At 66.7% G+C, this 22,180-nt stretch overlaps 3 protein-coding genes across 7 annotated transcripts; 1 reads left to right on the top strand and 2 right to left on the bottom strand.

Annotated features, from left to right (window-relative positions):
- Positions 1 to 363: 363 nt before the first annotated feature.
- Positions 364 to 10,030, bottom strand: ANO8 (anoctamin 8). Of its 3 annotated transcripts, none has more exons than XM_054175094.1 (18): positions 9,651 to 10,024; positions 7,039 to 7,149; positions 6,524 to 6,656; positions 6,302 to 6,440; positions 5,817 to 5,913; positions 5,383 to 5,499; positions 5,167 to 5,294; positions 4,713 to 4,895; positions 4,329 to 4,481; positions 4,098 to 4,224; positions 3,940 to 3,995; positions 3,750 to 3,824; positions 3,343 to 3,486; positions 2,369 to 3,040; positions 2,075 to 2,266; positions 1,851 to 1,982; positions 1,460 to 1,570; positions 364 to 1,096 (listed from the first exon to the last, which is right to left on the bottom strand). In XM_054175094.1, the coding sequence occupies exons 1-18, from the start codon at positions 9,751 to 9,753 to the stop codon at positions 416 to 418; spliced, it is 3,354 nt and encodes a 1,117-aa protein (XP_054031069.1). In that variant the 5' UTR covers positions 9,754 to 10,024; the 3' UTR covers positions 364 to 415. The 3 variants fall into 3 exon arrangements, with proteins under 3 accessions (XP_054031069.1, XP_054031070.1, XP_054031072.1); XM_054175095.1 differs by having other exon boundaries at positions 4,713 to 4,874; positions 9,651 to 10,023; XM_054175097.1 differs by lacking the exon at positions 3,343 to 3,486 and having other exon boundaries at positions 4,713 to 4,874; positions 9,651 to 10,030.
- Positions 10,031 to 12,239: 2,209 nt separating this feature from the next.
- On the top strand, positions 12,240 to 15,170 carry GTPBP3 (GTP binding protein 3, mitochondrial). Of its 3 annotated transcripts, none has more exons than XM_054175107.1 (9): positions 12,240 to 12,327; positions 12,600 to 12,902; positions 13,086 to 13,172; positions 13,259 to 13,461; positions 13,736 to 13,808; positions 13,894 to 14,037; positions 14,175 to 14,340; positions 14,462 to 14,740; positions 14,850 to 15,170. In XM_054175107.1, exons 2-9 carry the CDS (start codon positions 12,680 to 12,682, stop codon positions 15,079 to 15,081), a joined length of 1,407 nt encoding a protein of 468 aa, XP_054031082.1. In that variant the 5' UTR covers positions 12,240 to 12,327; positions 12,600 to 12,679; the 3' UTR covers positions 15,082 to 15,170. The 3 variants fall into 3 exon arrangements, with proteins under 3 accessions (XP_054031082.1, XP_054031081.1, XP_054031083.1); XM_054175106.1 differs by having other exon boundaries at positions 12,246 to 12,327; positions 12,600 to 12,853; XM_054175108.1 differs by lacking the exon at positions 12,240 to 12,327 and adding an exon at positions 12,397 to 12,450.
- Positions 15,171 to 16,070: 900 nt separating this feature from the next.
- PLVAP (plasmalemma vesicle associated protein) lies at positions 16,071 to 19,041 on the bottom strand. Its single transcript, XM_009901077.2, has 6 exons — positions 18,664 to 19,041; positions 18,200 to 18,290; positions 17,331 to 17,920; positions 16,928 to 17,051; positions 16,758 to 16,836; positions 16,071 to 16,278 (listed from the first exon to the last, which is right to left on the bottom strand). The coding sequence occupies exons 1-6, from the start codon at positions 19,039 to 19,041 to the stop codon at positions 16,071 to 16,073; spliced, it is 1,470 nt and encodes a 489-aa protein (XP_009899379.2).
- Between the last annotated feature and the right edge of the window lie 3,139 nt (positions 19,042 to 22,180).

The raw sequence follows: 22,180 nt of genomic DNA, 5'->3' as shown, positions 1-22,180 counted from the left end.
CTGGTCCAGGTGGGTCTGGCAGCACCAAGCTCTTCAGGCTGGACCATGGCATCTCCTCGTGGTGAGCGCAGCGTCGGTGGTCATGGGGGGCTCATGGCACAGAGCCAGGGCAGGAGGTCTCCCAGCCACGGGCATGCAGGAAGGATCTCGTTGGGATGCTCCGTCCGAAGCCACCGCTGGATCCTGCTGCTGCTCCCACTGCTGGGGCTTTGCTCACGGCGAGTCCTTGGTGCAGGACGTGGCCAGATCCCCACTGGAGCTGGAGCTGGGACGAAGATGGGACCCGGCAGAGGGTCTGGAAGGATGCGAGGGAACGCAGCAGGGGACAGCGAGGGGAGGCGAGAGGGAGAGGATGTCCTGCCCGGAGGAGGGGAGAGGGCAGCCCCGCTCGCTCCCGCTCCCCAAAATGCTCTGGTTAGAGTTTGTAGCTCCCACTCTCCTCCTCCGCCCGGCTCTCTGGCTCCTCTCGGGGCCCCTCCTCCGGCGCCCCGTTGAGATGGGACTTGCTGGGGCCCGGCCGCTCTGCCGCCTCCGCCGAGGGGCCGGGGCGCGGCTGGGGGGAGGCGGTGGTGGCCGCGGCGCCGTTGCCCCCAGCCCCTTCGGACTTGCCGAAGTTGAAGAGCTTGCTGGGGTTGAAGGGTTTGGTGGGCGACTGGACCTTCTCGGTCCCCGTGTCCCGCTTAGTCTCGGGGGATTTCAGGAACTTGAAGCTGAGGAAGCCGGGGAGTTTGTTCTCGCTGCCCGTGGGGGACTGGGGGGACCTGGCGGTGGCCGTGCCGCCCCCCCCGGCTCCCCCGGAGAGGAACTTGCCCTGCAGAGGGATGATCTGCTTCAGCTTCATCACGTTGTTGGTGGCCAGGAGGGAGCTGGGTCTCTTGGGCTTGTCGGAGCCGTGCGAGGAGCCCCCGGAGCCCTTTCCTTTGCTCTGGCTCTTCTCGTGGGCCGGGTCCTGCCCGGCGGCCTCGGCCTTGGCCTCGTCGCGGCCACTCTCTCGCTCCTTGCGAGCCTGGTACTCGGCGTGGCGCTGCCGCTCCTCCTCCTCCCGCTTGCGCCGCTGCTGCTGCTGGAAGTGGTGCTGCGCCTGCCGCTCATGCTTCTGCCGGCGGAGAGCACATCAGCCCCACCGGCACCGGGGGGCATCAGCCCCGCCGGCACCGGGGGGCACCTCGAGCAGCCCACCAGCCCTGGAGACTCCCCAGGAAACCCGGCTGCCCTGAGGGCCCCTTGAGGAGTTACTTGGAGACACTTCATGAAGTCCATCAGCCTAGGGGACACCCTGGGGAGTCTACCAGCCTCAGGGACACCCTGGGGAGCCCACCGGCCCCAGGAACACTCTGGGGAGTCCCTCAGCTTCAAGGATACCTCAGGGAGCCCACCAGCCCCAGGGACAGGGGGTCCCAGCCCTGTGTCCCAGCCCTGTGCTTGGCCCCAGGGACGGTCCCGTCCCAGTGTCACCAACCTTGAAGGCCTCACGCCGCTGGTACTCCAGCTTGGCCATCTCCTCGGCCACCCAGGCAGGGATGTCAGGGATGGCCACTTGGATGATGTACTTCAGGAGCAGGGCAAAGTGCTGCGGGGGACACACATGGACTCAGCTGAGTATCCCCCATGGGCACCACCATCCCCTCCTGAGGTGCACCCCGCGAGGGATGGGGGGCGGGGGGGAGGGGGCAGAGAGACCAAACAACAACACCCAGAGGTGGGATTCTGGCCCCCACTGCCTGCAGGTGGCCGTGGAAGGGTCGGGGAAGGGCCTGTGGGAACCTTCGGAGCCAAGACAAGACCTTAACCCACGGCAGGGTGGTGCAGACGCTGATGGGTGTGAGCCCCCCCGGGCACAAGCCCCTTACCTCCAGCACCACCACGGAGATGATAGCTCCCTCGGGGCTGAGCCAGGGGAAGAGGCGCTGCAGCTGCCCGCACTGGGCGATCAGGTAGCAGTTGACCACGATGGCCAAGACACCCATGGCCTCCATCACCTTCTGCAAGAGTGAGAGTGCCAGGGGTGAGCGCCTCCGAGCCAGCCAGGGCCCCCCCACTGCCCCCTAGAGCCCCCTAGTGCCCCCCGACCCACCTGCCACTGCCCGATGCTCTCCACCCGCTGGCCGAAGGGGCGCTGGAGCCCTGTGCACAGCTTGAAGGCATCGCTGCGGATCTCGATGATGTTGTTCACCAGGGCACACATGGCGGCCAGGGGGAAGGCAGAGGAGAAGAGCACCACGTAGCCAAACTGGATGAACATCTCCTGGTAGTCCTGGAAGGTGTCCTGAGGAGGAGGAGGAGGAGGAGGCAGGAAGCGTTGCAGCGGGGCTGGGGAGGGGCTGCAACGCACCTCGCCAAACCCATGGCCATCTCCAGGGCTCCTCACCTCGTACTTCTTCATGCAGCTCTCCACTTCTGCCTGGGTCAGCTGCGTGGAGTAGTCCTCCTCGGGAGGGTCGATCCACGACGCCCGGTTACGCCTCCGCCCTTCCTCCTCGCCTTCCTCTTCCTCTCTGCCCTCAGCTCCTCTCCTCCTCCGGCCGGTCCGCGGGACCGCCGCCGGCTCCGCCGCCTTCACCGGGCTGCCGGGGGGGCCTTCGGCCTCCTCCTCGTCCTCACACAGCTCGAAGACGGAGGCAGGGTCCATGCCCTTCTCCACCATGGTGGGGCTGCCCTCCTCCAGGAAGCTGTCGTCCTCGGGGCCGCCGTGCTCGGCGCTGCGCCGCTCGCCCCTCTCGATGAAGCTGACCCTCTTCAGCTTCAGCCCGCAGTCCAGGGCGCTCTCCGAGTCCGAGTCCGACTCGCGGCGCTCTTCCTCCTCCTCCTCTTCCTCCGGCACCCCGCAACCCCCATTTAAACATTTCTTCTCCCCCCGGGACCCCTCGGCAGGAGCCGGGGGGCGGCGGTGGGGAGCGAGCAGGCGGAGCAGGGCGTGGGCGAGCTGGCGGAGGTCGCGGAGGCTGAGGTCCCCCCGGCGCAGCCGCCGGTACAGGTGGGGCTGGGACACCTCCCGGACGTTCTGCAGGAACTGGCGGGTGATGAGCAGCGTGGCCAGCATCTGCGTGGGGACACGGGGTGCAGGCTGTCAGCCGGGGAGAACTGGGAGGGACGGCACCCGAGGGTGTCCCTTTGTGCCCAGCTCTTGCCCCCCGTGAGGTCTCTACTCCTCCCCAGGGATATGCCCAAGCCTGGTGTCCCCCATCCTGTGACTCCCTCACGGGTGACGGCTGGTGGGAGGGGGCTTTAGGTGTGCCACCGCCAGCCGCCAGGGCTGGGGACACCCATGTCCCTCCCAGGGCATCCCGGGGTGGGGCGTAGGGGGTGGGGTGGTGCCCGGCCCGCCCCTCTCCCTGCTCCTACTTTGGATACTCCCAGTCTCCAGCAAAAGCCCAGGAGGCCCTTAAAGAAGATGAGAGAGAGGTGGAGGTGGAGGAGGATGAATGGAAGGAGAGCCTCTTTGAGCTGACGTGTGAGGCTTTGGGAGAGAGAGAAGATGAGCAGGAGCTGTGGAAGGGACAGAAGAACAGACAGACAGACAGACAGAGAGAGACCGTGAGCAGCAGCAGGAGCTGGGGACCCCGGTGCAGCCTCCGGCCGGGAGCGCAACCACGAAGCACCGTGGTGGGGACATGCAGGGACAGCCTCCTGGGGTGGAGAGGGCTGGGATGGTGGCGGGGGGCGGGGTGTGAGGACATCTGTCTGTCCATCTGGGTGATGCCAGGGAGGGGCTCGGGCTGCAGCCCCCCGCCCCGGGCACAGCCCCTTACCTCCTTCAGCCGCTCCATGTCTTTGAGGTAGAAACCGATGTAGAAAAGACTCAGGTATGAATTTACAAACTGGAACTGTGGGAGAGGGCAGCTGGGTGAGGGCAGGGCGGCTGCTGGGACCCCCTCCCAAGTCCCTTCTCTTCTCCCTGGTCCCCTCTGTCCCCCTGCCAGCCCCTCAGCCCCCTCTCACCAGGACGATTTTGATGATGAGGTGTTTCTCGTAGGCACTCTGCAGGCGATAGTTCTCTGCAAAGCACAAGGGCAAGGTGGGATTCAGGGGAGGGATTCGGGGAGGGGTCCCGGCAGCCAGCCCTGCCAGGAGCACCCCCGGGTGCCACCCCCACCCACCCATGTCGTTCAGCCAGTAGGCAATCTTCTTGTAGAGCTCATCGCAGGCGGTGACGATGACAGCCAGGGCGATCTTGGGCAGGAAGCGAACGATCCGGGGAAGCTCCTGGATGCTCAGCACGAATTCCTGGGGGAATGGGCTCGAGGTTGGCATGGAGGGCAGGGGGGGCAGCTCCTGGGTAGTTGGGGGTGGGGGGGAGAGGGGTTGGGGCTGGTGGGATGAGGACCCACCTGGAGCTGGAAGCAGACCAGCATGAGAAGGAAGACGAAGGTGAGGCAGATGAGGCAGACAGGGAGGCTGACCAGGCACTGGAAGAGCAAACGCTTCCAGGGGGGGTAGTAAAACTCCTCGGTGCTGGTCACAGGGCTGATCCTCTTAATGCCCTAAAATGGGGAGGGGGGGGGGCAGGGGGGGGGCACACAGCACCGTGTGACCCTCCCCATGGCAAGGAGCCCTGTGGCATCCCTCCATGACCCCAGCACCGGTGGGACACAGTGCAGACCCCCGCGGGTGGTTTGTCAAGGTCAGGGAGCGGAGGCCAGACCTGGTGAGGACTCCTCCAGGAACAGGACCCCCCCTCCCCCACTCCACCCCCCCCCCCCCCCAGTGCTCACCCTGAACTGGGGCCGGGGCTCCTCGATGGACTCTGCTGGGGTGTCCAGGGTCCCCCACTTGTAGGCGAACTCAGCCCCGCGTCGCTTCCACTCCTCCAGGAAGAAGGTGGCCCAGACCACATTGAAGATGGCAAAGACCACGCAGCAGATGTCTTGGCTGGTCTGTGGCATGGATGGCACCAACTGCACCGGGGTCGGTCCCCTCCTGTCCCCAACACCCCCCGCCCCCTGTCCCCACCCCCCCTTTCAGCCGTGGGGGAGCCACAGGGCTCTGCCCCGACCCCAGCGCCCTCAGGAGCTGCGTGGTGGAGCTGCACCTCCCAGCTCAGCAGCAGCTGCAGGGTAACAGCACCAGAGGGAAACCCCAGAGCCAGGGGGTTTGGGACACCCCCACCCCCCCCGCGGCCCCCAGATGTGGGGGTTTACCCCAGTTCCTGACCTCCCCACCCCTCACCTGATCGCTCTCAGTGAAGGTGTAGAGGATGGAGCCAAAGACTGCAGGGTAGACCATGGCTGAGGTGTAGAAGCCCAACCAGGCAAAGTACAAAGCGATCTTCACCCCAAAGTAGTCACAGATCTCATCTAGGGGGGCGGGAAAGGGGGCCAAGAGGGCTGTGAGCGGGGCTGGGACCCTCCCAGACACCCCCAAACCGCCCCTCTGACCCCTTACCAAGCGGCTGGGCCTCGCAGATGGCCTGCACCCAGGACTTCATCAGCCTCTTGAGGATCCTCTGCTCGTGCAGGGGGAAGAGCTGCTGGATCACACCGCGGGCTGCCAGCTCCGGGACTGCGGGGAGGGGCAGGCTGTGGGGGCACTGCCGCCCTGCCATGCCCACCCCCCTCCAACTGTGCGTGCCCCCAGAGAGCCCTGCTGCAGTGGGGTTTGGGGCAGGGACAACGAGCAGAGTGGGTTTGGGGTGCTGGGGACACACTGGGGCTCTGTGCCCAACCTTGGCACTGCCACTGCACACCCACCTTGGCACTGCCCTGGGGATGTGTGGTGAGAGGGTCCCCTCAGCGGCTTTGTGTCCTCCAGGGCCACCAAGAAGGGAGCAGTGGGGTGGCAGTGCCATGGCAAGCTGTGCCAGGCTGTGCCATACTCACTGATGGGCTGCCCCTCCAGGAAGTGGATGTTGTGCAGCGACTCTCCCTGCTTGGCACGAAGGTTCTCCAGCCAGTACCTGATGATGTTCTGCCGTTCCTGCAGCACCACAGCAGGGCTGAGCCCAGGCTGGTGCTGCCTCTGCTCAGCCCCCAGCCCTTCTCCTGCCACACACATGTCCCCAGGCCCTGCTCCTGTCCTGTCCCCTCCACAGCCCTGCCTTGTCCTCCAGTTTCTAGGGGGTGGCTGGAACAGTGTGCAGCTGGGCTGGGGCTCCCTGGTACCATTCACAGGGAGAGAGAGAGAGAGAACCTGCAGTCCCTGCCCCACGTCCCTGCCACCCTGCACCTCATCCCTGCCCTCCACCCCCACATCCCTGCACCCCTGCCCTCCATCCTCACTTCTCTGCATCCCTCCGTCCTCGCATCCCTCCATGCCTGTGCTCCACATCCCTGCCCTGCATCCCCCAGCTCCCTGCAGGTCCCACCTGAGAGGTGAAGAAGTAGAGCTCGTTCTCGATGTTCTCGTAGATGTAATCCTCCTCGCAGGAGAAGCTCCTCATGCCTCCCCCGAACTCTGCCTTCACCGGCTTCCGCAGCCCGATCTCGTCAGCCCCACGCAGCAAGCTGCAGGCAGAGGGAGGGGACACAGCTGGGCACAGGGAGCTGGGCCTGGAAGGGAGGTGGGGGCCCGGCCAGGGGACCTTTACCTCTCGTAGGTGGCGGTGACGAAGAAGGCGTAGACGCGCGTGTGCTTGTGGTGCCGCACCTGCACGATCAGCTCGGGGATGCCCAGGCGGATGTGGTTCAGCAGCCAGAGCAGAGTGTGGTCATCGGTGGTGTCTGCAGGGCACCAGTCAGCGTGGGCCTCGACTCCCAGCACAGCCCACCCTGGGCCCTGTCCCTCCCCATGTCCCCCATCCTCATCCCGGTGCCCATCCCGGTGCCCATCCCAGACCCGATCTCTCCCCAAGTCTCCCTCCCCTTCCCCCCCAGCTCTATGCCACCATCCTGGTGCACATCCCAGTGCCCATCCCAGTGCCCATCCCAGTCCCCACCCTTCCCAAATGCCCCCATCTCCACTGCAACTCCGTGCCACCATCCTGGTGCCCATCCCAGTCCCCGTCTCTCCCCACGTCCCCCACCCCAGCTCCGTGCCACCCTCCCAGTGCTCCACCCTGGCACTGCCAGCCCCCACCCGGGCACCCTGGGCTCATCTTCCTACCCGGGAAGGTCATGAGCACGTCGCAGTTCTCGGTGGGCACCGTCTTCATCCAGGCTTTGTGGGACATGATGTAACGCCCAGCCTGGAGCAGCCGCTTCCCGAAGAGCTTATCTGCCAGAGGGGGGTTGGTCAGCAGCTGGGGGACCCTGTCGGACACCCCCCAAACCACAGCCCAACCATCCAGCCCCCAAGGCCCCAATGACTCAGCTGCCGGCGCATGGGATGGGTGCAGGGACCCGCGGCGTGTCCCCAGCAGCGGCCATGGCAGCAGGTCACGGCCCCTCACTCCCGGTGACGCTGGCCCTTGGCTCAGGTTTCTCCTCCGGCAGCTCAAGATGCCCAAAAAGGCCCCAGCAGCTGCTGGGGAGGAGCTGGCAGCATGTTCCTGGCACCCCTGAGGTGCTGGATGCCCTGGGGTGCCCTCCCCGCTGCCCCCCTGCCGCCCCCAGCAGCCGCTCACCTCTGCCGGCAGCCCCTCGCCGGGGCCGGGATCCGGCAGGGCCTCGGCTGCGGGAGGTGGCAAAATGCAGGAGAAATGGGGAAAGCAGGGAAAAAAGCAGCCGGTCTCCATGGAAACCTGGGGAGGCCCCGCGCCGCCGCGGATGGGGACGGTCCCCAGGGTCCCCTTGTCACCCCTGGGCTGGGTCCCACACGAGGACATGGTCCCCGTGCTGCTGCGGGGTGCCCACACCCTGGGGACAAGGCTGTGCCCCTGCCCGGGGTCCCCACTGCACTTGCCGGGGTCGATGGGGACTGGGAGCATCCCAAGACGCTGGCAGGGAGAATAGGTCCCCAAAGCTGGGTGCCCCCGGTGGGACCTCACTTCTCCCTGCCACACTCAAACACCTCCTTGCCTCAGTTTCCCCTCCTCAGCCCGGGTGGCAGAGCCAGGACCGGTGCCCAGGGAACTGTCACAGCCTCTCCGGCTGCCCCAGGGCTGGGAAGGTCCCGAGGCGCCGGAAACGTCGCTCACACCGAGCCCCGGCAAACAGGAAAGACCGAGCCTGGCCCAGGAGCCGATCCCAGCACACCCACCCCGGCCCCGGGCACCCCCGGGCACCCCGAGCGGGGGCAGCAGTGCAAAGCAGACCCCAACAACCAGGCTGAGACCTCACAAACTCATCACTGAGCTGCTTCAGGAAGGGGCTGCGGCGCCAGGCTCTGAAAGGCTTCCCTGTCCTGGCGCCGTGGGTGACAGACTGGGACGGTGCCAAGCTGCCAGACAGCCACCCCCGGAGCAGGCCTAGTCCTGCACCCTGGGGCACATCCCACTGCTAGGGTGCCCATGGCTTGGCCACGCTCACCGGGCAGGGTGAGCTCACCCACCCCAAAGGACTTGTGGGGTAACCCACTCGGGAATGTGGGCACTGGGGGTGTCCAGAGGGTGGGCACAGCCAGGCAGTGGCAGGAGCAAAGGAAACTGGGACGATGCCAGGTAGGTGCCCACCCTGGTGCCCACCCCGAGGCCTCAGCTCTAGGTGCAGGAAGCTTTTCCTCGCCCAAGGTCACAGATGTGGCTGGGCAGCAGGGGGGTCCCCAACAGCGCTCCTGACCCCCCCCCACCCGAGCATGGGGTGGGCCACATCTTACTCGCAGAGTCCTTGGCACCTCGCTGCCACCAAGAGCAGCCCCCAGCCCCCTCCTTCTGGCGCCCAGTGCCATCACTAAACTGGCATGAGAGCTCCACCAGGGGAGTGCAGGGATGGAGCCGCTCCCCAGGCTCACTCCGAGCATGTCCCCCCCGCCCCTCGCGGGCTTGTCCCCACGTCCCCCCGCACACGCCGAGCCGTGCCGCTCACCTTGGCTCTCCGGGATAAGGTCACCGGAGCCGCAGCGAGTGGGGATGGGCAGGGCGCTGCCCTGCCGCCGGGCGGAGCCCGCGGGCACCGGGGGAGGAGGCATTTGGGGGTCACATCCCAAGGGGGGCACACAAAGTGGGTCACCCTCCCGCTGCCTGCACCGCCCTGCCCCGGGGACCCCAACTCGGCCACGGCCACGGGGGTGTCACCTGCGCCCCAGGGCCACACCAAGGAGGGGGACATCGGACCCCAGCCCCTGCCTGGGGACCCTGAGCCCCCATCCTGCACACGCTGCAGCTGCTGCGGGGTACGGAGCTGGTCTGGGGGGGGGGGGGGGGCATAGGCCTGGCCGGGGCTGGGGGGGGGCAGACAGGGGGTGCCTGGACCCAGTAAGGGGGAGGTCACCGGTGCGTCTTCGGGGACCCCATCGCGGGGGAGGTGGGAGGCACAGACCAGACTGGCTTTGATGGGGGGGGGACACACACACGCGACAAGCAGAGCCCTAATCCCCGGAGAACCACAGAGCTCAGGGCCGGAGTAGAGGGTGCTGGTGGCTTGTGGGGGGGCACAAAGCTGTCCAGCAACCCGGGAGTGGTGTTCAGACCCTCACCGGGACCGCCGATTCCCCCCCCCGCCCCATCCCCGGGCAGCCGCATCCCGGGGACATCCGCAGCCAGCCGCAGGGACCTGCCCCCCCCCCCCCCCCCCCCCCCCCCTCAACATCATCCCCATCCCCGCCCCGCGGCCGCCGCCAGCAGCCCCGACACCCCCCTCGCACCCCCCATTCCCAACCCCCTCCCGGTGCCACCGTACCGAGGACTCCTGTTGGAGCCGCCGGTTCCGCCCGTTCCTCCGGGAGCGGGGCCCGGGGCCGGGGCCGGTCGCCGTCCTGCGCTGACACCGGCGGCTCGGGCATGGTGCGGGGCTCCGCAGGGATCCGGTGGCGGCGATCGGTACATGGGGGCCACAGCGGCTCCGGGCTCGGTGCCGGTGCCGGTGCCACCGGGACGGAGGGAGGGAGGGAGGAAGGGAGGGACAAAGGCGGCAGAGGGAGCGAGCAGCTCCCGGCCCCTTTAATTGTCTGGTTGGGCGCCGCCGGCTCCCCAGCGCCCGTCGCACCGGCCACGCGTGTCCGGCCGCGCCCCGCGGGGGGGTTCTGCGGGGAGCCTGGCGGGGGGACACAACAACCAGTATCACCCGCGACCACCCCCCCTACCGGGGGCTGCCAGGCGTCATCCTCCTCATCATCACTCCCGACCAGCCCCACGGGGCTGCTCCACGTCCCCAGCAGCCCCCTCTGCCCACCCCCAGCAGGGCTGTGGAGCTGTCCCACATCCCCATCATTACCCCCCCCGCCCCACCCGGGCTGCCCCATGGCTCCAGCAAAGCAACCCCCCAGCATCTCCCCCGCCCGGGGCTGTGCCAATGTCCCTATCGTCCCCCGACTCCGCTGGGAATGTCTCACGTTCCCAGTATCCCCCACCCGGGAATGTCCTCAGCATCCTCCTTCCCCTCCTCCCTGGGGCTACCCCCACATCCTAGCATCCTCGACCACCCACCTGCCCCCCCCAGCTGGCCCTGGCATCCTCATTCCCCTCCTCTTTCCTACCTGCCCCCCCCATCTGGCCCCTAGGCACCACCCTGCCCCACCCTGGGTTGCCCCACATCCCTCAGCATCTTATCCGCCCCCACCTCGGGACAGCCCCACACCCCCAGCATCCTTCCCACTCCACCCTGGGTTGCTCCTTCTACCTTCACCCCCCCTCTATCCTGCCCACACACCTGAGGCTTACCCCCTAGACCCTCACCTCCTCCTTGGGGCTGCCCCACATCTGCTCCAAACCCCTCTGGTGCCCTCTCCCACCCCGGCACGGTGCCAGCCCCAGGGCTTAGGCTGTCCCTGGGGCTCCCAGAGCAGCAGGGGGGAGCCTGGTAACCTGAGCGGGGCTACACTGTTGTCTCCCTCCCTGCCTGACCTTTTGGGGAGCCCTCCTCTGCCCTCCCTGCCCCCCCCCAAAAAACCCAGCCCTGCTCACTCAGAGGGGGACCCCCACCCAGATCCTCCCACAGGGCTGCAGGCCCATGGGGTGCAGCACAGCCCAGGCAGGACATATTTTAGGGGCTGGGGAGACCCCTTGTGCCAGGTCCTGCTTCCCCCCACCAGCTTTACACACACCCATGGCTATTTTGGGGCAGGGGCTGGGTGCCAGCACTGATGAAGGGTGACACAAGGAGCTGTCCCCTCCTCTGGCAGCTGGAGCAAGGGGGGGCACACACACAAGCTGGCAGATTTCCCAGGCCAGGCCTGGCCACTCTCCCAGGCTTGGCTGGGCATGGAGTGCACTCCCCAACCACCCAGGGTGTCCAGCAGAACCTGAACCACCCCTCACAACCCTCTTGGCACCCCCCAGCTGCTGGATGGGGAAGAGAAGCCTGAGCCCTCAGTGCTGGGGGGAGAGGAAGGGGCACAAGGAAAGCTTCTGCACCCCAGGGTGGGGAGGAAGTGACCTGGAGTCTGCCCTGGAGCCTTGCAGGGCTGTGGGCATGGAGTGGGTGCACCTGAGGACCCCAAAAGCCTCCTTGGGGAGACTCCCCACCCCAGCCCCCAGACTGGGGCTTCTGCTCAGTATGTCTCCTCCTGGGGCTGCTCAGCACACAGAGCATGGGGGGGTGGATGGTCGAGGGGATTTAGCACAGGGAACACATGGTGGGGCTCCAGCATCCCTGCCTGCATCCCTGCCTTCATCCCGGGGATTCCAGCATCCCTGCCTGCATCCCTGCCTGCATCCCGGGGATTCCAGCATCCCTGCCCGTATTCCTGCCTGCATCCCGGGGATTCCAGCATCCCTGCCTGTATTCCTGCCTGCATCCTGGCCACGCCGCTTGCTCGTCCCTCCCTGCTCCAGTGCCTTTGTCCTCATGGTCATCAAGTGCTGTCTCCCACCCCCCATCTCCGGACAAGGAAACGCCGCCTCCCTCCCAAGTTTCGGGTCCCGCAGCGCTAGGGGTTATTTTTAGGGTGCAGCCGAGGCGGGGGTCCTGAGGTTTCCAGCCGCACCAGGGGGCGAAGCACACTGCACCCCAACACCCTGCAGCGGAGTGGGGGGGGGGGCGAGTAGACCCTCTCAGGATCGGGACAGGGGGGCTACAGCCTGGCAGTGCTGTCTGCCTGGGGAGAGAGGCAGGGAGCTGGGTGTGAGGAGACAAACAGGGACACCCCCCCGGGGGTGGGGAAGGGACAGGAGGGGACAGCGCCAGGTCCGCCGCCCCCGGGCGGAAGCGAACGGCTCCGGCCGAGCGTCAGCGGAGAGGAGGTCTGGCAGCTGACAACCAATCAGAGATGGAATCTAGCCATAAAGCCCGCCCCCCACAGGAGCGAGCCAATAGGCGTGCGAGGGCGGGGCCAGGCGCCTGCGCCGAAGCAGCGCAGCACGAGGGTGGCCCCGGGGCTGATGGCGCTGAGCGGGGCCCTGAGCGCGGCCCGGCCGAGGTGCGGGCACCCGGGGACGGGGCTCCTGAGCCGGGGGGAACGAGTGCAGGGGGTGTACCCCAGCATCCTGGGCGGGCGTAGGGAGAGGTCTGCACCCCAGGGCCCAGTGGGAGCCTGCTTGAGGTGTGGGATGTGCAAAGAGGGGTCGCAGGGGGTGATTTGGGGGAGGGGGAGGGCTGTGTGCATCCCTGCACCCTCTCTGGTGCCCTGTCTGGTTGGAGCGTGTGGAGTGATTACTGCCCCGTAACCTAACCCCTGCACCCTTTCTCTAGGCTGCTGTCCCGCTGCAGGTGGGCACAGCGCCTGAGCTCCGCTGCCTGGGGGGACACCATCTTCGCCCTCTCCTCGGGACATGGCCGCTGCGGGGTTGCCGTCATCCGTGCCAGCGGGCCGGGCAGCCGCGGGGCACTGCAGAGCCTCACCGGGCACCCCGAGCTGCCCCCACCCCGCGTCCTGGCGCTGCGGCGCATCCGGGACCCTGCCACCGCCGAGACCCTCGACCGCGGCCTCGTCGTCTGGTTTCCAGGTGAGGCTGGCGTCAGGTTTTCGTGCCCAGCCAGGAGTCTTGGTGCCCGGTGGATCTTTTGGTGTGCACTGGGGGTCTTGGTGCTTGGTGAGAGGTCTTGGTTCCCAGTGTTGGGGGGCTCTTGGTGCCCAGTGAGGGGTCTCGATGTCTGCTGGATGTCTTGGTGCCCAGTGAGGGGTCTTGTTGCAAGCCGTGTCTTGGTGCCCACCCAAGCCGCACCCCAACCCCGCAGGTCCCCAGAGCTTCACCGGGGAGGACTGTGCCGAGCTGCACCTGCACGGGGGGCCGGCGGTGGTGAGCGGAGTGCTGCGGGCACTGGGTGAGCCTCCCCCTGTCCCTTAGATCCTGCCCCTCGGGGTGGGGGCCCCCAGTCTGGGGCTGGGGGGCTCACCCCGGGGCTGGCAGGGCGCTTGCCCGGGCTGCGTCCCGCCGAGCCCGGGGAGTTCACTCGCAGAGCCTTCCGCCGCGGCAAGCTGGACCTGACGGCGGCCGAGGGCCTGGGGGACCTGATCCGGGCAGAGACGGAGGCGCAGCGGCGGCAGGCGCTGCGGCAGATGGAGGGGGAGCTGGGTCAGCTCTACCAGCACTGGAGCGAGACCCTCACCCAGGTGAGGCTGGTGGGGTGGCAGGGCTTGGATCTGGGCACTTGGGTTCCTCCTGCTGGCACCTGGTGGCTTGGGGACAGGAATTGTGGGATGGGTTGGGGTGGAAGGGGGCTTGAAGATCATCCAGCTCCTACCCCCTGCCACGGGCAGGGACACCTCCCACCAGCTCAGGTTGCTCAGGGCCTCATCCAGCCTGGCCTTGGACACCTCCAGGGAGAGGGCAGCCACAGCCTGTTCCAGTCTGGATTGTCCCTGCTGACCCTCCCCCTATCCCCAGGCTCTTGCCCACCTTGAAGCCTACATCGACTTCAGTGAGGATGACAACGTGGAGGAAGAGGTCTTGTCCCGAGGTGAGGGCCGGTGGCCAGGGAGGGCCTGGGGCGCTGTGCCCTTGCTGTGCCCCCACCCCTGACACTGCCACATCTCTGCCCACAGTGGATGCCACCGTGCGTGCCCTGGAGAAGGAGATCGGTGCCCACCTGCAGGATGGGCGCCGTGGGGAGCTGCTCCGGGGGGGGGTCCACACCGTCATCGCCGGCCCCCCCAACGTGGGCAAGAGCAGCTTGCTCAACCTGCTGTGTGAGTGGGGCGTGGGGGGTATCCTGGACAGGGCTCCCCCTCGCTGAGGATGGCAGCCACCAATGCCAAGGGCTGGGGGAGGGGTCCCTGGCATCATTCCCTGAGCCCTGTGTGGTGTGTCCCCCCCCTCTCCCCAGGCCAGCGCCCGGCAGCCATTGTGTCACCGGTGGCAGGGACCACGCGGGACGTGGTGGAGGTGGCGCTGGACATCGGGGGGTACCCCCTGGTGCTGAGTGACACAGCTGGGCTCCGTGACGCCACTGACCCCGTGGAGCAGGAGGGGGTCAGCCGGGCACGGGACCGGTGAGACTGGGAGTGGGGGTGGCAGGCCGGGGGGTCCCCCCCTGCCACAGACACCGGGGTGGCTGCCAGGTGGCAGGATGTGGCCCCTTGCCCTACCCTGCCACCCCCTCTGCCCCTCCAGGCTGCGGCAAGCGGACCTGGTGCTGGCTGTGCTGGATGCCACCGCGGTGCCCAGTGAGCCAAGGGGCCTGGGGGATGCCCTGGGGTCCTTTTTGCCCCCCACTGCCCCTCCCTGCATCCTGGTGCTCAACAAATCTGACCTGCTGCAGGGGGCTGAGGGGACCCTGCCTGCTGCTTGTGCCCGAGGGCACTCGATGCTCCCCACCACCCTCCTCTCCTGCAAGACGGGCGAGGGGCTCGACCACCTCCTGGAGCTGCTGGCACAGCAGCTGGCACAGCTGTGAGTATGGGGGCGGGGGGCACCGGGGGGGACACACCAACCACCCATCCTGGCTTTGGAGAGGGTACTCCAGGCTCGTTTTTACCCACCCCCCCCTCCACCTCTCAAGGTGTGGAGACCCCCTGGCAGGCTCCCCCAGCCTGACACAGAGCCGGCACAGCCTTCACCTGGGCGACTGTGCCACGGCCCTGGCACGGTACCACCAGGAGCGCCAGCAGGACCTGGGGCTGGCAGCCGAGCAGCTGCGGTTGGCGCGGCGGCACCTGGGCCGCATCACTGGGCACGTGGGCGCCGAGGAGGTCCTGGACATCATCTTCAGGGACTTCTGCATTGGCAAGTGAGGGGCAGGGTGAGCAGGTGCCCTGCTTGTGGCGCCACCAGCCTCAAGGACCCTTGGCAAGAGGGCACTTGGCTGGGTGCTGGCATTAAACCGTGGTGCCTTTTGGAGGCTCTGGTGTGCCCCTCCCTGGTTCCCCGTGCTGGGACACAGCTTTCCTGGCTGGGGGCAGCACGTCCTGAGCCCCAGACGTGGAAAAAAGCCACTGGGAGAGGTTTCCTGGCCAGGAGGACAAACAAGGAGCTGGAGCTGCTGGAAGGGAAAAGCCACCCAGGCTTCCCCACTCCCTGGGGCATCTCCACCCTGAGCCGTGGCGCAGGGGCTGTGGGGTTCAGCATCCCAAGGGATCCATGGGGGCACCCCCAAGCCTGGAGAGCTGTGGACTCCCCTTTCCCCCTGCTCTTGCCCCCTCCTGGCAGCTTTGGGCAGTTCTGGGCTCTGCAACTCGTCTACCCTCCCACTCCCCAGCTGGGGCTCCCTGGCTCTGGAAGCCTCTGGTGTGTCCCCAGATTATTTATAGTAGAGCTCCAGGAGCTCCTCTGGCACTGAGCAGATCCTCCTCATCCCCAGTCCAGGCTGTGTGAGGACAGCAGGGACCCTCTGGGGCTGGTGCTGGGCTCCCTGGGGCTGGGCAGGGAGGAGGGGGATCCAGAGCCAACAGTGTCCCCTTCCTTGGGTAGCAGAGGGTGGTGGTGCCTGTACCCCCTGAGGGATGTGGCACTGGGGACCCAAAGAGGACCTGGGGGTGCAGGGTGTGGGGATGGAAATGGCCATGAGGATGGTAGGGACCTGAATAGGACCTGGGGGTGTGGGATGGGGATGACTGGGGGGGCACAAATAGGACCTTGAGGGTGCAGGGTGAGGATGGATACAGCCCTGGGGACTCTGGTGACCCAAATACGACCTGGGAGTGTGGGATGGGGATGGAGGGGACTGTGGGGACCCAAATAAGTTCTGGGGGTGCAGGATGGGGATTGGGACACGCCGGGAACACTACGTGCCAGCAGCGAGGTGCTGGCGAGGGGAGATGGCGTGCGGGGAGCCCGGCGGGCAGGAAGAGCTGCTCTGGCCAGGAAGCAGCGGGAAGCGAGGCTGTAAATCAGCGAGCGGCAGGCGGTGATTAATCGCCGCCTCCTGCGCCCACCGCGGCGCCCTGGCCCCGCGCCCTGGCGCGTCCGAGGGGTCCGGGGGCAGGATGGAACTGCCAGGACTTCGGCGGCCAAGGGCTTCCCACTCCCTGGGCCCTCACGCATGGGAGGCCAGCACGGGATGTTCCCAACCCCAGCTGTGGCTTCCCGTGGGCGTCACACGCGTGGCGAGTTGCGGCGGTGCTCAGTTGTATTGACAGCTGCCAACCGTGCGGGTACATGCGGGGGGGAAGGTGAGGAAGGGGATAGAGGAGGGAGCCCCCCTCGAGCTCCAGCCATGCTGCTGCTGCCCACCGTAGGGTGGAGGGAGGATGAGGGTGGCGCCAGCTGCTTGCTGCCGGTTGGAGTTTGCCGTCCGTGCTGCTGGAAGCACCTCCTGGGCTCCTCCTCGGGTGCCTCACTGCCGTTCTCCGTGCGCTGCTCGGCTCTTAGCCGCTGGGGTGAGGGCAGCGTCAGACCCTTGGCCTCTATGCCAGCCTTTCCCCCTCCTCCCCCAGCCCGCTGGGTCCCTGCAGCGCGTCCCGCCCCTCACCTGGGGTTCCTCAGGTTTGGTGTGTACTGCTCCATGAGCTTCTGCACCCAGCGCTCGATGTCCTCTGTGTTGATCTTCCCTGGTGAGACGGAGCAGTGGGGGCTGAGCCAGGCTGGGCGCTGGGTTGAGGGTGGTGCCCCCCAGCGAGCCCCTCCCAGCCGGGCACTCACCCGTGTTCCCGAAGATGCCCTGGTTCCCCAGGGCATCGGTGTAGGAGCCGCTGCTGGCGAGGGGTCCTGCCCGCGCCGCGCCGCCCGGCCCCCGCGAGCCTGTGCCGTCCAGGACGACGTCCATCTGCGGGGCAGAGCAGGGCAGGGTGCTCAGAACCGGGCTGCTGCTGCTCGGAACTGTGCCCTGCCGAGCACGGCGCCTCTGGCTGAAGGGGACCCAAGGGGGGCGCGGGGTGCTGCGGCAGCAGCTTGTCTCTGCCCGGGGGCACCCCCCAGCAAAAGCAGCCGCCCAGAGGCGCCGGCAGAAGTTCAGGTGCAGGAGGAAGATGCCCAGCCTGGGGTTCTACCGGCATGGCCCCGGAGTGTGCCCAGGGGCATCCCTGTGTCCTGGTAGCCCCCTCACCTTGGACCCCAAGCAGATGTTGAGCTGCTCCTTGAAGTACCCAGCCTGTGCAGCCACCTTGCCCTTCTCCTCCAGCTCCTTGCTGAGCCTCTCCTTCTCCGCCACCAGCTGCTTCTTCTCCTCTTGGCCGCTCTTGACCTGCTTCTCCGTGTCCTGCAGCTTCTTCAGCCGCTCCTGCTTCTCCCTGGAGCAGTTGATGTGGCACTGGCGCACATACATGTCACACACGCTCTTCCCCACGTACTTGGTCTCCCGGTCCTGCTGCCAGAGGAAGAGTCCTTCTGTCCTCTGTGCCAGCCAGGTGACCTGGTCGTGGGCAGCCTTGCAGCTGTGGGACCGGAGCATGTCCTCCAGGCGCTGGAAGGTGTGGCTGACATGAGAATTCAGGGAGCCACACTCGAGCTTCAGCTGCTTCATCAGGGTTTCTGTGGACTCCAGGTTGGTCCTGGTGGTGAGAAGGTCCTGCTGGCACTTCTCCAGCTCCCAGGTGGCTTCGCCCAGCGTGGCATCACCTTTGCGGGTGTTCTCCTCCAGCTTCTTCATGGCCAGGATGGTCTGGTCCAGCTGGCTCCTCACCATGGCCTTCTCAGCTGCAGGAGGGGAAGGGGGGGGACACACGGGGTTGAGGTGCAGGATTCTCACCCAGCATAGAATTGTTTGGGTTGGAAAAGCCCTTTAAGGTCATCAAGTCCAACCAGCAGCCCAGCACCACCGTGGCCTGAAGTGAACACCTCCAGGTGCATGATGACTCCACCGCCTTCCTGAGCAGCCTCGGGGTGACCCCCCCAGCCTGGCCTGGGGAGGCACAGACCCCCTGCACAGGTGAGGATGGGTCCCTGAGGTGTCCCTGTGAGGGATGGGGCTCTTACCGTTGCAGCTGGCATTGGTGATGCTGAATACCATGTGGCACTCATCCAGCTTCGTCCTCTGGAGGTAGATGAGCCTCACCATCTGCTGCAGCTGAGGTGGGAGGAGGAGAAAGAGGAAGGGAAGGGGTCAGAGCATCTCACAAGGACCCCTCCCAGCACTGCCTTGCTCCCCATGGGTGATGGTGAGGGCAGGGACAGCAAGGAGGGGGCTGTGAGATTGGAACCCCCTCAAGCAGTGCCTGCATCTGGGATGCTGGGGACGAGGCCCTCCCCTGGGGCTGGGGGCACACTGGCATCACCAGCAGGCTCTGCCCTCCCTCCCCTTCCTTCTCATCCATCCCTGCTGACACCCCTGGGACTGAAGCAAGAACCTGGTCACTGGTGGGTCCCTGGTGGGTCACCAGCACCCCGGGGGGGTGTTGGGCTGGGGGCTTTCCCTCGCCGCCTCAAGGAGCGGAGCTCACCGTGGGGACGGAGTTGGACCCTTGGCTGCTGTTGCATTTATCCAGGTCTCTCTGGACCTTCAGGAGGAGGGCCTGCAGGCCTTGCTTGTCCTTGAGGGTGGCGTTGAGGGTGCGGGTGAGGTTGAGGTTCCTGGCACTGAGGGCGATGATCCTGCCGTAGCTGCTCTGGACCTGCTCCTCCATGGCCCGCAGGTGCGTGTCGGTGCCAGCCTGCGCGTTGCCGTACACCATGAAGAGCACCAAGCCCAGGATGATGAGGAACTGGATGAGGGAGGTGAAGAGGAAGATGTACTTGACGTAGAAGCCACAGTCCCGCTTGGGCATCACCTCCTTGGTTTCCAGCCCAAACTTGGCCATGGCGTAGTTGCTCTTCTCCATCCCAGCCAGGTCTGAGCGCTCTGCCTGCCCGCGGCAGCTCCTTTCAGGGGGCTGGGGGGGGGGGGGTGGGGGTGGGGCTGTGGTGGGGTGGGGCTGGCTCCCAGCACTGTGTTTATATTGCTCCAGTTAATATTTCCTTCTGCTGGGCTCCTTCCTGCTGCTCCGGATGCCTCCCACCGCCGGGTTATCACCAGGCAGCTTCTGTTGGCAGCAGGACCTATTGTTCCCCTCTGGGAAGGGACTGGGACCACGCTCCCCCCACACCTTCCCTCTGCCAGGACCTGGTGCCACCCCCCTGGCATCAGTTTGCACCCCAAAAGATCCCCTGGCACAGCAGGCACTGGGGGTGCCCCAGGAATGTGTCCCCAGGGTGGGCTGTGGTCCCTGGCTTTGCCAGCAGGGTGATGGAGGAGGAGGATCCCACCCCTGGCACCAGGTAGCCCCAGGTGGGTCTTGGTGCCACGTCCTGGTGGTGGGATGGTGACATGTGAGGCACCACAGGAGACAGCTGCTCGCCAGGCTGGTGGCACACAGGGACTGATGCTCCACATCTGCTCTCCTGCACCTTCTGGGCAGGGGAAGGATGTGGGCAGGCCCTGGCTTGCAGGTAGGGTGGCAGTGGGCTGAGGTGGGTGATGCCATGGGACGAAGCCACCAGTGGGAAGCTGCAGCTGCCACCCTGCAGAGCCACTGTCCTGCTGTGGGCCTTGAGAAGCTCCTCCTGGCCTCTGTCCCTTGCTGGGGACATCTCTGGTGGGCTGCTGCTGGTGGAAGGGAGCAAGGGGCAAATCCAGAGCCCTTGGTGCCCGTGGGCAGGGTCCCCAGACTGCTGAGGAGGCCCTGGGTGAGCACATGGGGTGTGGGTGGCCCTGGCACTGTGCTGGGACAGCCACCCATGGCAGTGACACTGCCAGTGGGGCTCACCCCAGCTGGACATGGGTAGTGGTGGGTTTGCAGCCCTCACCCCCATCCTGCTCCAGATCTGGGGTCCCCCGGGCCGGGGGGGGCTGTGGGTGAGGAATGACTTGGGGATCAACCGGGGATGTGGAGGGGAGGACAGGGAAAAGAGGTCCTAGGGGCTGCAGGGATTGGAGTTGGGGGGGGACACACAATGCTGCTCATCAGACCCTCCCCACCAGTGAGCACAGAGGGGGTGGCTGGGCTGCAGACGCCCCCAGACCATATTTGAAGCCCACCCGTGGCCATTGCCACCCTGTCCCCATCCCGTGGGAACCCTGGGGTGTGGTGGAGGCTCTGCCTTGTGCCCAGGAGCTTTCCCCTCATGCCCAGCTCTGCAGGATGCCCAGCCCGGGATGGAAAGGGGCTGGCTGGAGCTGGAGCTGGAGGGGGGGAATTGTGGGGGGGGTGACACCAGGAGTGTGACCCCGAGCCGCTGGCTGCTTCCTGCTTTCTGGCTGTGCCGCGGTCCTGGGGGACCGGGAAGTGTCTGCGAGGGTCGGGATGGTGTCGGTCCCAAATCCATTCTCAGCTACTGGCGTTTCCTTCCTGAGCTGCAAATAACGGTGAGTCACCCCCCGCCCCGGCCCCCTCCCCCCCCAGCCCCACCATGGGGACGCTGCCGGGGCTCTGCCAGCCCCCCCTGAGCCCAGGACCCCAACGTGTTGGTGCCTTCACCACCTAGCTGCTCCCAGCAGCAGCCCAACCCCCAGGGCTCCCTGCATCTTCCTGGGGACACCAATGGGGTGTCCAGCACCCCCCCACCCCTCCTCCCCTCCAGCCCCTCTCTCTATCCCATTTTCCAGTTAACCTCCTGGCTCTGATTAATCCATCCCATGCCAAGGGCTCTTGTGCTGAGGTCAAACCATGGGAATGGCTTTTCCCAGCCTTCACCCTGGCCTCAGCTGCTGTAGATTTGGGGTCTTCAGTTTGGGACCACCAAGCTGGAATGGGGCTGATCCCCCCCCCCAAGATGGCCTCCACACCCTGAGGAACTCCAAGATGGGATCCATTGCCCAGAGGATCACCTCCCAGAGGCACTTCCACCTGGCAAGCCTCCTGCCAGCACCTTCCCCAGCCCCCCCTGAGCCTGGGTGGGGGGCAGAGAGGGGCATGGGGGGGCGCAGGCAGGAGGGGGCCGGATGCCTGCCCTCTGAACAGGATACGGCGGTGGCCACGGCAGGAAAATCCTCAACTTTCCTGGAAACCTTTCTTCAAAGAGGAGCAAAGGGGCTGGGAAGCGACGGCAAAACAGCAGCAGCTGCTGAGCCCTGTCTGTGCCCACCCCCACCCCGCCCCCCAGCCCAAACCTCGGCCCCACAGTCCTTGATTGGGCCCCCCACGGATGCTTGGAGGGTCCCTGGCAGAGGCGGGTCCTGCCCTGGCAGCCGGTGGGCAGAGCGGTGGCAGAGCCCAGTTAGAGCCCTGGAAGGGACTGGGATGCCTGAGCAGGTCGGGGCGGGGGGGGGGGGGATGGCTGGGATCAGGGTGGGGGCACAGCTGGCTTTGGGGGGAGCAGGAGGATGGGCAGACTGGTGGCACACGGTGACAGCCTTTATTATGCCTGCCCAGTCTTGCCAGCTTGTGGGAGCGCGTTGGGAATGTGGTGTTGGATCCTGAAGCAGTCGGTGAGGAAACCAAGCCCTGGAATGGGCTAAAACTGCCCCAAAAGCTGGGCCGGGGACCCCTCCAGGCCTGCGGTCCTGCTGCACTGGTGGCACCGGGACACGCGGTGGCATCGGGGTGCGTGACGGGACGGTGACAAGCAGCAGGACCGGGACACGCAGTGGGATCGGGAGGCAGGGTGGGATCCGGTGGGACGAAGCCGCACGGTGCCCACCGGCATCGTCCATCCGGTGAGACTCCAGCGCGGCTGAGCCGCTGCTGGGTCCCAGTGCTAAGGGGCGCTGTGGGACTGGGAATGCTGGGGCTCGGCTGCGTGAGGGGGGGCCCAGGCTCCAGCGCGGAGCGGGTCTGGGGGCTGCGGGGCTTCAGCTCTTCCTGCAAAAGAGGGAAGGGCAAAGAGTGAGGTCCCCCCGGGTCCTGCTCCCTTGGGGACAGCAGTGCTGATGACACTGGTGCCTGCGAGCGCCCAGCTGGCTGCACCGGGGAAGCCTCCTCCCCAGATCAATGCCTGGGGGGTGTCGTGTCCCCCCGCCCCTCCCGGCCCCCCATCCAACCC

Source organism: Dryobates pubescens, chromosome 31 (assembly GCF_014839835.1).
Source record: "Dryobates pubescens isolate bDryPub1 chromosome 31, bDryPub1.pri, whole genome shotgun sequence".
Taxonomy (NCBI): domain Eukaryota; kingdom Metazoa; phylum Chordata; class Aves; order Piciformes; family Picidae; genus Dryobates; species Dryobates pubescens.
This window is presented reverse-complemented; position numbering and strand designations above follow the sequence as displayed.

What these genes read in the sequence shown, in the direction of transcription:
- PLVAP (XM_009901077.2), bottom strand. Translation starts at nt 19,041, where the DNA reads ATGGAGAAGAGCAACTACGCCATGGCCAAGTTTGGGCTGGAAACCAAG. An exon ending in GGGCATCTTCGGGAACACGG is followed by an intron (nt 16,837 to 16,927) that starts GTGAGTGCCCGG and finishes CCGTCTCACCAG; the next exon opens with GGAAGATCAACACAGAGGAC. An exon ending in CCAAACCTGAGGAACCCCAG is followed by an intron (nt 16,279 to 16,757) that starts GTGAGGGGCGGG and finishes AAGTCCTGGCAG; the next exon opens with TTCCATCCTGCCCCCGGACC.
- ANO8 (XM_054175094.1), bottom strand. Translation starts at nt 9,753, where the DNA reads ATGCCCGAGCCGCCGGTGTCAGCGCAGGACGGCGACCGGCCCCGGCCC. An exon ending in CTGCGAGGCCCAGCCGCTTG is followed by an intron (nt 5,295 to 5,382) that starts GTAAGGGGTCAG and finishes CCGCCCCCCTAG; the next exon opens with ATGAGATCTGTGACTACTTT. An exon ending in GGAGACTGGGAGTATCCAAA is followed by an intron (nt 3,041 to 3,342) that starts GTAGGAGCAGGG and finishes GTCCCCACGCAG; the next exon opens with ATGCTGGCCACGCTGCTCAT.
- GTPBP3 (XM_054175106.1), top strand. Translation starts at nt 12,290, where the DNA reads ATGGCGCTGAGCGGGGCCCTGAGCGCGGCCCGGCCGAG. An exon ending in CCTCGTCGTCTGGTTTCCAG is followed by an intron (nt 12,854 to 13,085) that starts GTGAGGCTGGCG and finishes CCAACCCCGCAG; the next exon opens with GTCCCCAGAGCTTCACCGGG. An exon ending in GGAAGAGGTCTTGTCCCGAG is followed by an intron (nt 13,809 to 13,893) that starts GTGAGGGCCGGT and finishes CTCTGCCCACAG; the next exon opens with TGGATGCCACCGTGCGTGCC.